The sequence below is a fragment of the Eumetopias jubatus genome, unplaced genomic scaffold, assembly GCF_037043125.1.
Source record: "Eumetopias jubatus isolate StellerSeaLion01/CBP00866 unplaced genomic scaffold, mEumJub1_p1.0 scaffold_23, whole genome shotgun sequence".
NCBI lineage: Eukaryota > Metazoa > Chordata > Mammalia > Carnivora > Otariidae > Eumetopias > Eumetopias jubatus.
Window position 1 is genome coordinate 2,125,773 of NW_028274829.1, and position 13,615 is coordinate 2,139,387.

Here is a 13,615-nt window from a genome sequence, read left to right on the forward strand (position 1 = left end):
TGGTCCAGTTTCATTCTTCTGCATGTGGCTGTCCAATTTTCCCAACACCATTTGTTGAAGAGACTGTCTTTTTGCCATTGGACATTCTTTCCTGCTTTGTTGAAAATTAGTTGACCATAGAGTTGAGGGTCCATTTCTGGGCTCTCGATTCTGTTCCATTGATCTACGTGTCTGTTTTTGTGCCAGTGCCATACTGTCTTGATGATTACAGCTTTGTAACAGAGCTTGAAGTCGGAATTGTGATGTCACCAGCTTTGCTTTTCTTTTTCAACATTCCTCTGGCTATTCGGGGTCTTTTCTGGTTCCATTTCTGGTCCACAAATTTTAGGATTATTTGTTCAAATTCAGAGATAAATTCAATAAAGAGATGGAAAGTATTTTAAAAAGCAGTCAGAGATGAACTCACTAACTGAAATTAAATATATATATACATACTAGAGGGAATTGACAGCAGATTAGAAGATGCAGAACAGTTCAGTGATCTGGATGACAGTGTAATGGAAAGCACCTAATCAAAAGAGCAAAAACAAAAATAATAATAATAATAAATGAGAATCAGTTAAGGGATCTCTTGGACAACATCAAGCATGGTAACATTTGCATTAGGGAGGTCTCTATAAAGAAGGCAAAGAGAGAGAGAACAAGGGGCAGAAAATTTCCTTGAAGAAATAGCTGAAAACTTCCCTAACCTGGGGAAGACACCCAGATCTAGGAGGCACATAGGTAGCCTCCAACAAAATCAACCAAAGGGAGTCCATACCAAGACACATAGTAATTAAAATAACAAAAAGCTCTGAAGGAAAAAAAAGCATTTTTAAAGCAGGAAGAGAAAAGCAAACACTTAATGTACAAAGGAAAGTCCATAAGACTATCAGCTAATATTTCAGTAGAAATTTTGCAGGCCAGACGAGACTGACATGATATATTCAGAGTGCTGACAGGAAAAAAACTACAACTAAGAATACTGTAGCCAGCAAGTCTATCATTCAGAATTGAAGGAGAAGTAGAGTTTCTGAGACAAACAAAATTTAGAAGAGCTTATTACTACAAATGAGATTTACAAGAAATGTTAAAGGGAATTCTTTAAGTGGAAAAGGAAAGGCCATAACTAGGAGTAGGAAAATTATGAAAGGAAAAAAATGTCATTTGTAAAACAAACATATCATTTACCGAAAAAGCTAGTGCGAAGGTTAAAAGACAAACTCGATAAATCAGTTATATCTATGAAAATTATTTGGGATCCACGAAATAAAAGAATGTAAGATATACATACTTGGAGGGGTGAGCAAATATTTAGTGCTTTTAGAATGTATTCAAATTTAAATGATAATCAACTTAATATAAACTGTTATATGCAAAGGATGTTATACATGAATCCTATGGTAAATACAAATCAAAAAGCTATAATACCCAAGAAATAGGAAAAGGAATCCAAGCATAACACTAAAGAAAGTCCTCAAGCTATAAGGGAAGAGAGCAAGAGGAGGAAGAAACAGAGAAAGAAGTACAAAGACAACCAGAATAAAAACAAAATTGCAATAAGTACATATATATCAATAATATCTTCAAGTATATATGAAATATGATCTCCAATGAAAAGATACAGGATGAGTGAATGGAGAAAAAAACAAGACCATATATAAGCTGCCTACTAGAGACTTACCTCAGACCTAAAGACACAGAGTAAAAGTAAAGGGGTAGAAAAAGATATTTCAGATGCAAACGTAATTGAAAAAAAAAGAAAGCCAGGGTAGCAATATTTAGACAAAGCAGACTTTAAAACAAAGACAGTAACAAAAGAAAAAGAAGGACATTACATAGTGATAAAGGGATCAATTCAACAAAAAGGTGTGATAATTTTATATATCTAATGTACCTAACATAGGAGCATCTAAATATATAAGGAAAATATTAACAGACATAAAAGGAGAAATTGACGGTAATACAGTAATAGTAGGGAACTTAACACCCCACTTACATCAGTGGTTAGATTGTCCAGAAAGAAAACCACTAAGGAAAGAGTGACTTTGAATGACACTTTAGATCAGATGGATGTAACAGATATATAAAAAACTTTCCGTCCAAAGTCAGTAGGGTACACATTCTTTTCAAGGTCACATGAAACAGTCTGAAGAATAAATCACATGTTAGGACACAAAATAAATCTCAGTAAGTTTAAGAATGTTGATTTTATATTATATTAAGAATGTTTGATTTTATATCAACATTCTTAACCAGTGGGAATTAATCCTCTTTGATTTCTTCATTGACCCACTGGTTTTTAGTAGCATCTTGTTTAGTCCCCATGTTTTTCTGTATTTTCCAGGTTATTTTCTGGTAATTGATTTCTAGTTTCATTCACTATGGTTGAAAAAGATGCTTGAGAGACTATGGACTCTGAGAAACAAACTTAAGTTTCTAGAGGGGAGGGGGTGAGGAATGGGTTGGCCTGCTGATGGGTATTAAAGAGGGTAAGTATTGAATGGAACACTGGGTGTTATACACAAACAATGAATCATGGAACACTGCATCAAAAACTAATGATGTAAAGTATGGTGATTAACATAACATAATAACATTTTAAAAAATAATATTAAAAAAAGAAATCAAAGAGGAAAAAACAAAAACAAAATACCTTGAGAAAAATGAAATGGATGCATCCTGGTTTAAAATCCTTGCAACTCAGTGAAAGAAGTTGTAAGAGGGAAGTTTTCATGATACAAGCCTACTTCAAGAAACAAGAGGAATCTCAATCTAACTTTACACCTCAAAAAACTAGGGAAAGAAAAACAAACAAAGCTGAAAGGTATTAGAAGGAAATAATAAAAATTAGATATAAAGAGAGACTGGCAAAAAAAATAAGAAAGTAAGAGCTGGTACTTTGAAAAGATAACCTTCAGCTATAGTCATCAAGAAAAAAAGAGAGAGGACTCCAAAAAATAAAATCAGGAATGAAGGAGAGGTAACACCTGATACCACAGAAATACAAAGGATTATGAAAGACTACTATGCAAAATTATAAGCCAACAAATTGGACAACCTAGAAGAAATGGACAAATTCCTGGAAATAATTTTCTAAAACTGAATCAGGAATAAATAGTAAGTTTGAACAGACTGATTGCTAGTCACAAAATTGAATCAGTAATCAAAAAAATCCCAATAAACAAAATTCAGGGTCAGATGACTTCATAGGTGATTCTACCAAACATTTAAAGAAGAGTCAATACCTATCCTTATTAAACTATTCCAAAAATAGAAAAGAATTCTTACAAATTCATATTATGAAACCAGTATTATCATGATACCAAAATCAGACAAGGACACGACAAACAAAGAAATTTACAAACCAGTATCTCTGATGAACATAGACACAAAAACTCTCAACAAAATATTAGCAAACTGAAATCATAATACATTAAAAGGATCATTCACCATAATTAAGGGGGATTTATTTCAGATATGAAAGTATGGTTCAATAGCTGCAAATCAATATGATACAGCACATTAACAAACAATGGACAAAATGTCTATGATCATCTCAATAGATGTAGAAGAAGCATTTGACATAATTCAACAAACATAAACATACAAAACTACATACACAAACATAAAAACTCTCAACAAACTTGGTTTAATAGGAACGTCTTTCAACATAAGAAAGTCAAACCCAGAGCTAACATCATATTCAATTGTGAAAAACTGAAAATTTTTCCTATGAATAGTCAGATTTATAGATACAGAAATTAGAATGGTGGTTGTCAGAAGTTAGAGGGAGAGGGAATGGAAATTACTGTTTTGAGAGTATAGAGTTTCAGTTTTGTACAATGAAAAATTTGGAGAATGATAGTGGTGATGATTAGACAATATCAGTGTAATTAGTACCTCTGAACTATATATTTAATGATGATTAAGATAGCAAGTTATAATATGAATATATTAGTACAATAAAAACAATAGGAAAAAAAGACTTTTTTTCTGCCAACAGAAAACTGATGCTTTAATTAAAGTTCACTGTGTGCACATAACAAAAATGGTTTACAAAAGATGGAAACAATAAAAGCAAGGCACTGATGGTTATTTGGAATCCAGGGTGTTTTGGACTGGCAGTGGAATTTCACCTGGTAACAGCCAAGTATACATATAAATCATTAAGGAAGCCCTAAGTGCTTATGTTGGGGGTTCTAACAGAAAAACAATCAGTAGGCCTGATTAGAAGGCGTTTTGCTATGGCAGAAAAAACATGTTGTCCTTAGACCAGAGTTCAAATGCTGGCTCTGCCACTGACTATGTACCTTTGGATGAGTAACTTAACTTCTCAATGTCTGTGTTTACTTACATGCAAAATAAGGATTCTAGCCCTCACAGCAAAGTATGCGGGTGAGTATTAAAAGATGACAACTAAGCCTCTGCCCCTGACCATGTAGCCTTCTCCTTTGCCTGGGAAGGTTGTCCATCTCAACCTTGGGTCCACCTTGGAAGAAAGGCCTAGCTTGCTATAGGGTGGGCAGGGATGCCTTCCCAGAATGCCCCATGAGCCCACTGAATCCATTAGCAGGGTGGGAGATGTCACAGGACATTACTAACCCTCATGTCCTCCCTCCAGAGGCTGAAAACATCTCTTCACCATGTGGTGAATGTCACTTTTCTGGATCTTGTCTTCCTTTCCATAGAATACAACTGATGCAGTATATCATCTACGGGATTGCATCCTTTTTTTTCTTGTATGGAATCATTCTGTTGGCAGAAGGCTTCTATATCACAAATACAGTGAAGGAGCTGCATGGCAAGTTTAAAACAAGTGTCTGTGGCCGATGCATCAGTGGAATGGTTAGTACAAATTTCTGTCTGACATACACCAGAGCCTCACCTCTGGTGAGGTTTTTTGTATTTGGTGAAAGGTATGAGAAAATCAAAGGTGGATGAAGAGTCCATGACACAAATATTGTTCTTACCTATTTATAGTTGGGGATTAATATAATAAAGACCTTCAACATAGTTTTATAATAAATGAAAATCTATGGCTAACAGTATTAAACATTTCTCCTATCAATGTATGGGAAATAAGAATACTAAAAGTTCTTTATATTATCTCAATGCTATCCTATGTCTTTGAATATTCATATTGAGCCTAAAGCTATATATGTACTATAATTACTTGTCATACTGTTCTGGAAGTATATAACAAATAGGCAAAAAGCTGGGAATTTTGCTCATTGCTAGTGGTGCAAAGATTAAAATACAGTCTTCTCAAAAAGCTTATAGGCTAAGATCGGGCTTGCAAATTGCAACCCGCAGGCCAAATCCAGGCCACTACCTGTTTTTGTATAGATAAGAATGGTTCTTGCATTTTTAAATGTTTGGGGTTTCCCGAAATGTGATGATTCTTTTAAGACGTGAAAATTATACAAAGTAAAATTTTAGTTTTGTTGTCATATAGCACAGTATCAGGAGCTTGTATAGTTTCCACATGTGGACCTATGTTTCGACTGGTTCTCCTGGAGAAAGCATAGGTGTCCTGGGGGGACTTCTGGAAGAGTTCCTCTTAACCAACACAGTCACTTTTGTCTGTTGAATCTGTTAGATTGTAATTATTTATATAAAATATCTGTTCTAAAAAGTTGGAAAAACTGTTGTTCAGGGCACGCTTCATTCATTTTCTTATTGGTCACTTGATCCTTAACACTGTGATTTTGTTGATACATTCAAGGGGATCATTCAACAGACCTGTTCTGGAGCATATTAGGAAGACAGAAGTGACAGGGAGGGTTGTTGACAGCTAGAGGAACATGCTAAGGACAGGAAGTTGTGTGAGGTGCAAAAGATAAATGAGCTTTGCTCACCATGGACAGCAAAATAATTTTGTCACCAGAATCCCTGGTACTTTATGGTCTGTTATGGGAGGCTTCTACCTGGGAACAAACTAAGAAGCAACTCTGAATACTTAAGGCCGCCATGATAGGAATAGTCTGCACGGGGACACTCTCCATGGGGCCCTGGCCTACAGTTTGGAACCCTGGCCATCACTGAAAGGCAAAGCTGACGGAGCAAGGAACTACCCAGTCCTTTTTCAAGTTTTTGTGGTGTTAACTGAAAAGAAAGTAGTTTTCTTTTAAAGAGTAAGAAAAAGAAGCCCTCGTTTGGAGTAGTATATCCAAAAGCACTGAGGACAAAGGGTGTGTGAAACTGCTGAAATCTACTTCTTTGAATATTTTCACAAATAGTAATGTTTTTGAAATTGTAAATATCCTGAAATAAAATAAAAAATGACCTGTTTCTAGAGTTTACTGGGGTGACCAACAGGAAGTGGCCTGTCTGAGCCTGACACCAAATGGACCTCCCATGGTTCAAATATTGGGTCTTCAGAATCAGTTTAAGAATTAAAGCAAAACCAGGAAAAATCCAAACACTTGCCACACACTCTGAGGGCATATATTCTGGGAATATAAATACCATAACAGTTTATAGTCTTTCAAGGTTCTCTTAAAATTAGTAGTCAGGCAGAAGGCTATGAATAAAATGAAGTGATTATCATTATATTTTTCCTGAAATTGCCCATAGCAATGTATAGAAGAACACAATGAAGATTTTTTCCTAAGCCAGAACTTAGACTTATAGAACTGCTATGAATGCTAAGGTTGAAAGAAAACTGAAGAGAAATGAGATTTTTGTCACCTCGCTGTTCATTAAGATTGTGTTCTAGGTAATTTTAAACTTCTAATAAAGGCTCGAGCGTCCAATGCTTTTACTAATTTCACAGGGCAATGAAACTAGCCAAGTTCCTCTTGAGAAAGACCTTCCTGAAGTACTTGTTATTGTACTATCCATATGTTGTGTAAAATAAAGGCAATTTTTGAGAAACAGATATGAAGTTATAATTCAATCCTGTGACATAATTACCATGGTATATATGGCTGCCTACCTTTCTAATTCATTCTGCAAACTTGAAAAACGGAGATCACCAGGTGGGGTCTCCTGGCCTTGTTCCTTGAGAAAGGAACCTGCACAAAGTCCCTGAGGTGGCTTTGGGCAGTCACATTCTCCATCGTGCAGCTCTGGAGAGCATGACCACACTACCCCAGCCCTCGCTCTCCTCTCCCTTGTCACTTTGCCTGTCTCTCTGGTAGCCCAGGCGGTGCTGGGAATGCATCCCACGGATTCGGTATCCAGCCAGAGTTGTGTAATCATTTCCTCCCCAGGTGATGGACACTGCCCCCATCCGTGATGATTCTTTCTCCTTCTCCTTTTCAACTCAGTTCGTGTTCCTCACCTACGTGCTGGGAGTGGCCTGGCTGGGAGTGTTTGGTTTCTCCACCGTTCCCGTGTTTATGTTCTACAACATTTGGTCAACTTGTGAGGTCATCAAATCCCAGATCAATGGCACAACAGCTGTGGAGCAGATCTGCGTGGATATCCAACAATACGGTACCTCCTTGCATTACCCCCAATGAACTTTTATCCTCTTGTGCGTATGTCTACATCTTAGTTATTACATGGGTATCTTTTTAAACATTGTGATCAGTTTCATACATTCTTCTTTAAAAAAAGGAGAGAGAGGGAGAGAGACAGAGTAAGTGGGAGGAGGGGCAGAGGAAGATGGAAAGAGAATCTCAAGTAGACTCCATTCTCTTCTGAAACAAAGAGTTACTTCTGGCTGATGGCAAAGAATGGAAGGATATTCAGATTTTATTTTTTTATTTTTTTTATTTTTTTAAAGATCAGTTTTATTTTGATGAATATGATTTGTAATGCAAAGTGTCTTTTTTTTAAAGATTTATTTATTTATTTGAGAGAGCGAGAATGAAAGAGAGAGAGAGAGTACATGAGAGGGGGGAGGGTTAGAGGGAGAAGCAGGCTCCTCGCAGAGCAGGGAGATCGATGTGGGACTCGATCCCGGGACTCCAGGATCATGACCTGAGCCAAAGGCAGTCGCTTAACCAACTGAGCCACCCAGGAGCCCCAGATTTTATTTTTTTTAATCTGTCTTCCTTATATGTTGAGAAAAGTGTAATTTGAGCTATTTTTAACTTTTAAGTACACATATATGTAGAAAACATATGGACTTACCTCTAAATTAAGTGGAAAAGAGAAGCAACAGCCTATGGACAATTGTTAAATACAGAGAGAGCTCAGGGTTACCATGACAGACACATTATAGACTGTGCTTGTACCATCATCTGGGGTGAAAGACAGTGTTTTTCTTTTTAAATATTTACAATTAGACTTTCAATCCAAAATTATTTCCAATATATTTACAATTAGACTTTCAATCCAAAATTATTTCCAATACATTAAACATAATAAAATGTATTGTAAAATACATGCAAAATACAAATTCAAATTTGTATTTGTAATTTGTAATTACTCTGCCAAATTTCCATGAAAACTTTGTGAGTGTATACTCTCAATTTCAGTGCTTATCTCATGGGAGACTAAAAAGATCTTGTGAACACCTCTTTTTCAGTTGGAAGGCCAGAAACCAAGACATTTCTATAGAAATATATTTGACCTAAGTGTAATATAATATGTGATATAAAGAATAGTTTTATAAGAGAGTCATATTATAGTTATTTATTTGTGAAATAATTTTATTTCATAAATTCACTGTAGGGAAATCCTAGTTTTGTAAATCAGTAAATATTCAGTGAACAAAGCATAATTTGTAAAAGGAAAAAAGTCAGGGGAAAGGGTCATATTGTTTAAATTTCTTATTCAACTATGATCTTGCCCTGTTGCCCAGATGGGGCTTACTTTTTATTTCAAAAGGTCTGGTCTGCAGAGGACAGACATGTCAAGTATTGTTGAAGAAAAGTGTAAAATTACAGTGTAACTGGACCCCGAAGTGGTGAGGACTAGTGAGAGCATGCGGCACTGCAGTGTGTCCTAATAACTAACATTCTGTTGGGATTCACTTCACAGGTATCATTCCTTGGAATGCTTTTCCAGGAAAAATATGTGGCTCTGCTCTTGAGAACATCTGCAACACCAATGAGGTAAACACTTCTCCTGTCAGGGCCTGGACATTGTCACTTGTCAAAGCAGGCTGAGGAAAGAGCTCTCTGAGGTAGAAAGAGCAGGAAATGGTGCAAATGCTAGTAAGGAAAGTCTCTCTATGTAGACTAAATTGTATGTAATCACTAATAGTCACTTTTGACCTAGCAAATGGCCATTTTATGTGGTCCAGCTATTCAGTAAAGATCTTAGCAATCAGAAAGATTCCTCTTTTGGCAATAACATGTAGCTCAAAACACATGTAGCTTCTTCTCTTTCACTGCAAGCCACATATTTTTTGAAAGTAGGACATTTGTCACAGAATAAACATAATTTTCTTGAAAAGATTCCCCTGAATTTGTGCATAAACTAATTTTTTAAGTCAATTATAGTTAATTATTTATATTTCCATAGTGTTTTACTGGTACGTCTGTTTGTTTTTAATTAGATTTAAAACCTTTGTTTAAAATATCACAGCTCTAGAATATATTTAGACATTGGCTTATAAGTGTTTATAAAGGAAAAGTCGTAAATGTACTAATGAGAGTTTGCATATTTAAGAGAATCCTAGCATGCTTTTGGAAAGCAATGAATCACTGAAATAATCAGCCGCTGTCTCCATCATTAGGCAGTTTTTATATCCAAATTAAGGCGTGTCAAAGCAGGGGCTCTCAAAGGTGACTGCACACTGTAGTCATAGAAAAGAATTTTACTCATGAATAAGGTCCAACCCCCAGATTGTCAGATTTAATTGGTGTAGGGTATAACCCAGGCATCAGAAAGTTTTAGAAAACTCCTAGGTGATGCTTTTCTGCAGTGAGCCAGCCTTGAAACAGAGACTTGAAAGGAGTGTACACTGGCATGCAGCCTGGCAGAAAGGAGCTCTTGAGGAGAAAGAACAGGTGGAGTCCCGTTCTTTCCACAGGCAATGCTCACCTGGTGCCCTGTTCTTTCCTAGCTCTACATGTCCTATCACCTGTTCATTGTGGCCTGCGCCGGAGCTGGTGCCACCGTCATTGCCCTGGTGAGTAACAACAGCCCCAGGCCTGGCCTAGTGCAGGTCCCCTCCCTTGAGGCTCTAATGCCAGATTTGCCTTCCAGCAGTACACTCTGGGACACAGCCCTCGTTCCATCTCACCTGTGTAGACTTAACCCCAGAGCTGGAGTGCAGGCAGTCTTGGTTGCCTCTCCTGATAACTGAGTATATATAGTGGAATTTGGATTCTTTTGGAAGAAGAGAGAATATCAATACTTGGAATAGGTGTTGACTAGGAATATCAGTTAATCTAGTTTATGTTGTGATTATAAACAGGAAAGAAGCCACACTGTGGGGTCCTGAGCAGGCACCCACCCTGACTGCCTGTATCTTACTGTCGTGTTCTGTTCTCTTCCACCAGCTGATCTACATGATGGCTACTACCTATAACTATGCCGTCTTGAAGTTTAAGAGTCGGGAAGATTGCTGCACTAAATTCTAAATTGCTTAAGGCCAACAAGGAGCTGTAGGGGGCTCTCCTCAGTAGCTTGAAATTCCCTGATGCTCCAGACTAAAGCCGAATCTAGGTTGCTGCAGTTTGGTAACAGTAATCTGTAAATAGCTTTTGTCCACTCATTTTGCATTGTAGATTAATTAGATGCCTTACCCTGAGTGAATTACAAAATGATGAGATCTGGCTTTTTACACGTTGTGAAAAGGATTCAGTTATGTACCGACCTTGGTCAGCATCTGTTAAAGAGTAATTTTCTTAAACTTAAAAGTCAAGCAGTAGTCTAAATGAAGTATTAAAACTTTGTAATACCTGCCTTTTCCATTATTTTTGTTTGTTTAGCAACTAGTTTCAGTGACAAAAAAACGAAGTGTTAAGGATGAAATAGAAAGGGAATAGTTTTAATCTGCATTTTGTTTTATCAGATTCTTTTTCTGCAAAGCATTTTGCAAATATATTTTGCTTTAAAATACTTTATGACCGTATGCCTCATTATTATAACAAATACTCCTAAAAGGTCAGATGAGAATTTGAAAGAAAAAAGCATAAATATGTTTCCTTCAAAAACAGAATTAATTCATATGTGATTTTGGGGGGCATAATCCTGTGATTCCTTTTACAGTCCCAAAACTGGTAACTTTAAATTGGTATGTTTAATGAAACATGCCTCCTCAGTAGTCTATTCCCAAGCTGTATACATCTTAATAGAAAGATAAATTGTTCTGAAAGTTTCAAGATGTCAAAAAGTAAACATGAAATATAAGATACATGAGGTACATATTTCGTTTTTAATAAAATAAACATGAATGAAATGTTTGCCACACCAACTATAAACAATCATAATAAGGATTTTTATATGTTGTAAAATTAAATAATGTAGTTGCACTCTAAATATCTGTTAACACAGAGACTGCATGCTTTGCTTATTAATCTTAATTTCTTGTTTTTACATTCATCTAATTTTTCCATATTCAATATGTAGTTTTTAAATTATTTACTCAAAATAAACACTGTTCTTACTTTAAGTGTTTGGGGGAAATTGGTTTTTGACTTAAGGAGAAAATAATCTTTGCAATACGGTTATTTAAAAGTAAACACAGTGTGTTTCTTAACTTCTACATTATTCTTTAAAATTATTCTTAAAATATAGGGTTAACTACCAATTACTTGTGGTTTGGCTGTTCCCTGGATTTTAAAACATACATGTATAGAAATGTCTTAATTTTTAAAAAGCATATTTTTATCAACATCCTATTAAGATTGAAAAATCCTCAAGTATGATACCACTTTGTTTGGTTGGTTGGTTAATGCCTAAAAATGTGTACTGGATCTTTTTGTTTTTTTAATTGGGAGAAACTCTCTTCTCTGTAGAACAGTTGTTCCAGAATAACTTTTTTTTTTTGTTTTCCTGTTGTATGACAGACAAATATTTTTTTTCCAGTAGTGGCGGTCCAGTATTCTAGAAGAGACAATGTCTCAAAACTAATTTTACTTTTCTAATTCTGGTAACTATTACTAAGAATATTTTAAAGTTTTGTTTAAGTAGTCTAAAATTTTTATGTAAAGAGCACTAAATTTTGCTATGTATAAATTTGTATAACCCAACAGTGAATCAGTATTTTCTATCAGTGCTAAGGGCTTCCTATAGTTCTATTCAAGTGTTGCAATAAATACTTGTAAATAATAGTCAATACTTATTTGTGTACATACATGTGTATGCTTGTTTCAAACATCTACTTAGGTGAAATAGGTTGCAAATGTAGTAAGAATAATGGAATAAAATTATAGCTTCATTCACTTGCCTTTTACCACACATAAATACTATCTTTCTTTGTCTTAGAATAGTGTCACTTTTAAATAATATGCACAATCAAGATTTCACAAAATATTATAATTCACCAGAATGTATTTTGCATAAATACTATTAGTACTGTATAGATTTATGTAAAAGTTAAAAAAATTCTGGCTAGTTTTTCCCCACAAATAAAAGCCCATGGAAATGAAATGAAACTTAAACTCTGCCACTGATTGAGGAAACTACAAATAGTGAGAAGTCTTTTAATGGTCCATGTAAATACAAAGCGAGGAGAAAAGTGAGTTTAGAGTGCTAAGACGTTATGAGGTGGTGTTGAAAGAGAAGATGCCAAGTTCTTGGTGGCAGTAGGATTCAATGTTTGATATGCTAGGTGTGATAAAGATGATGCCTGGACACCTTATTTCTTCAATTACTTTCAAAGGGATACTGCAGTGAAAAGCTCCTTAGAAACCTAAGCAATAACAAATACAAAAAAAATCACCTTCCCACTTTGTTAGAATTCAGTGACTTAGTATCACTGGCAAAACCAATTCAACCCCGTCTGTATTTGTACAAAGAAATGATCTCTGGGATTTCACTGAAAACACAGACCGGACAAACCCATCCCATGTTAGGAGCTGTGGGACCATGGGTTAACACTTTAAGTCTCACATCCCAGGGAACCCCTCCAGTCCAGGCAAACTGGGTTGGTGGTCACCCTCCCAACCATCTGTGTGCATTTTTTGGTGACCATACTGTCATTAAAGAACTTTTCCAAAATGCTCCCACATATAAAATGCTGGACTGTGAGGTACAAAGGTGTACAAAGATAAAGGGGAACAACGGCAAATGGTTTTCCTCCTCCCTTTCTGGAAATTCTTCAGATGTTGCTTTGGAGTACAGTTATCTTATTTGTTTGCTATGTGGTTTCTAAAGGTCACTCTGGAAAGGGATATGCAATGGGCAACCCACTGCAAGTTGTGGGTTGTCTTCCACAGGAGCAGCTCCAGAACAGCCCAGCTTGGAGGCAGCACTGGTCTCCCACCAGGGTATGTACATCCTGGCTCTGCAACTTGATGGCTATGAGACCCTGATCAAGTCACCAACCTCTCTGTGCCTTGCATTTCCTCATCTGTAAAATGTGGGTAGTCATAGTACACATGCTTCATATGGATGGTATAAGAATTAAGTAAGTTCATACATATAAAGTTTTAAAATTCTATCTGGTAGGGGACATCTGGGTGGCTCAGTTGGTGAAGCATCTGCCTTTCAGTTCAGGTCATGATCTCAGGGTCCTGGGATCCAGTCACACATCAGGCTTCCTGCTCAGCGGGGAGCATGTTTC

The 13,615-nt window shown here is 36.2% G+C and overlaps 1 protein-coding gene across 1 annotated transcript in view; it reads left to right on the forward strand.

The window, feature by feature from the left end:
- LOC148162086 (neuronal membrane glycoprotein M6-b-like) overlaps positions 1-10,466 on the forward strand; it is a 48,572-nt gene extending 38,106 nt beyond the window's left edge. The window contains exons 3-7 of the mRNA XM_088020314.1: positions 4,671-4,827; positions 7,254-7,422; positions 8,917-8,990; positions 9,947-10,012; positions 10,386-10,466. Coding sequence (XP_087876440.1) covers positions 4,671-4,827; positions 7,254-7,422; positions 8,917-8,990; positions 9,947-10,012; positions 10,386-10,466 — 547 coding nt within the window. The remainder of the gene's footprint in view (positions 1-4,670; positions 4,828-7,253; positions 7,423-8,916; positions 8,991-9,946; positions 10,013-10,385) is intronic.
- The last annotated feature ends 3,149 nt before the right edge of the window (positions 10,467-13,615 follow it).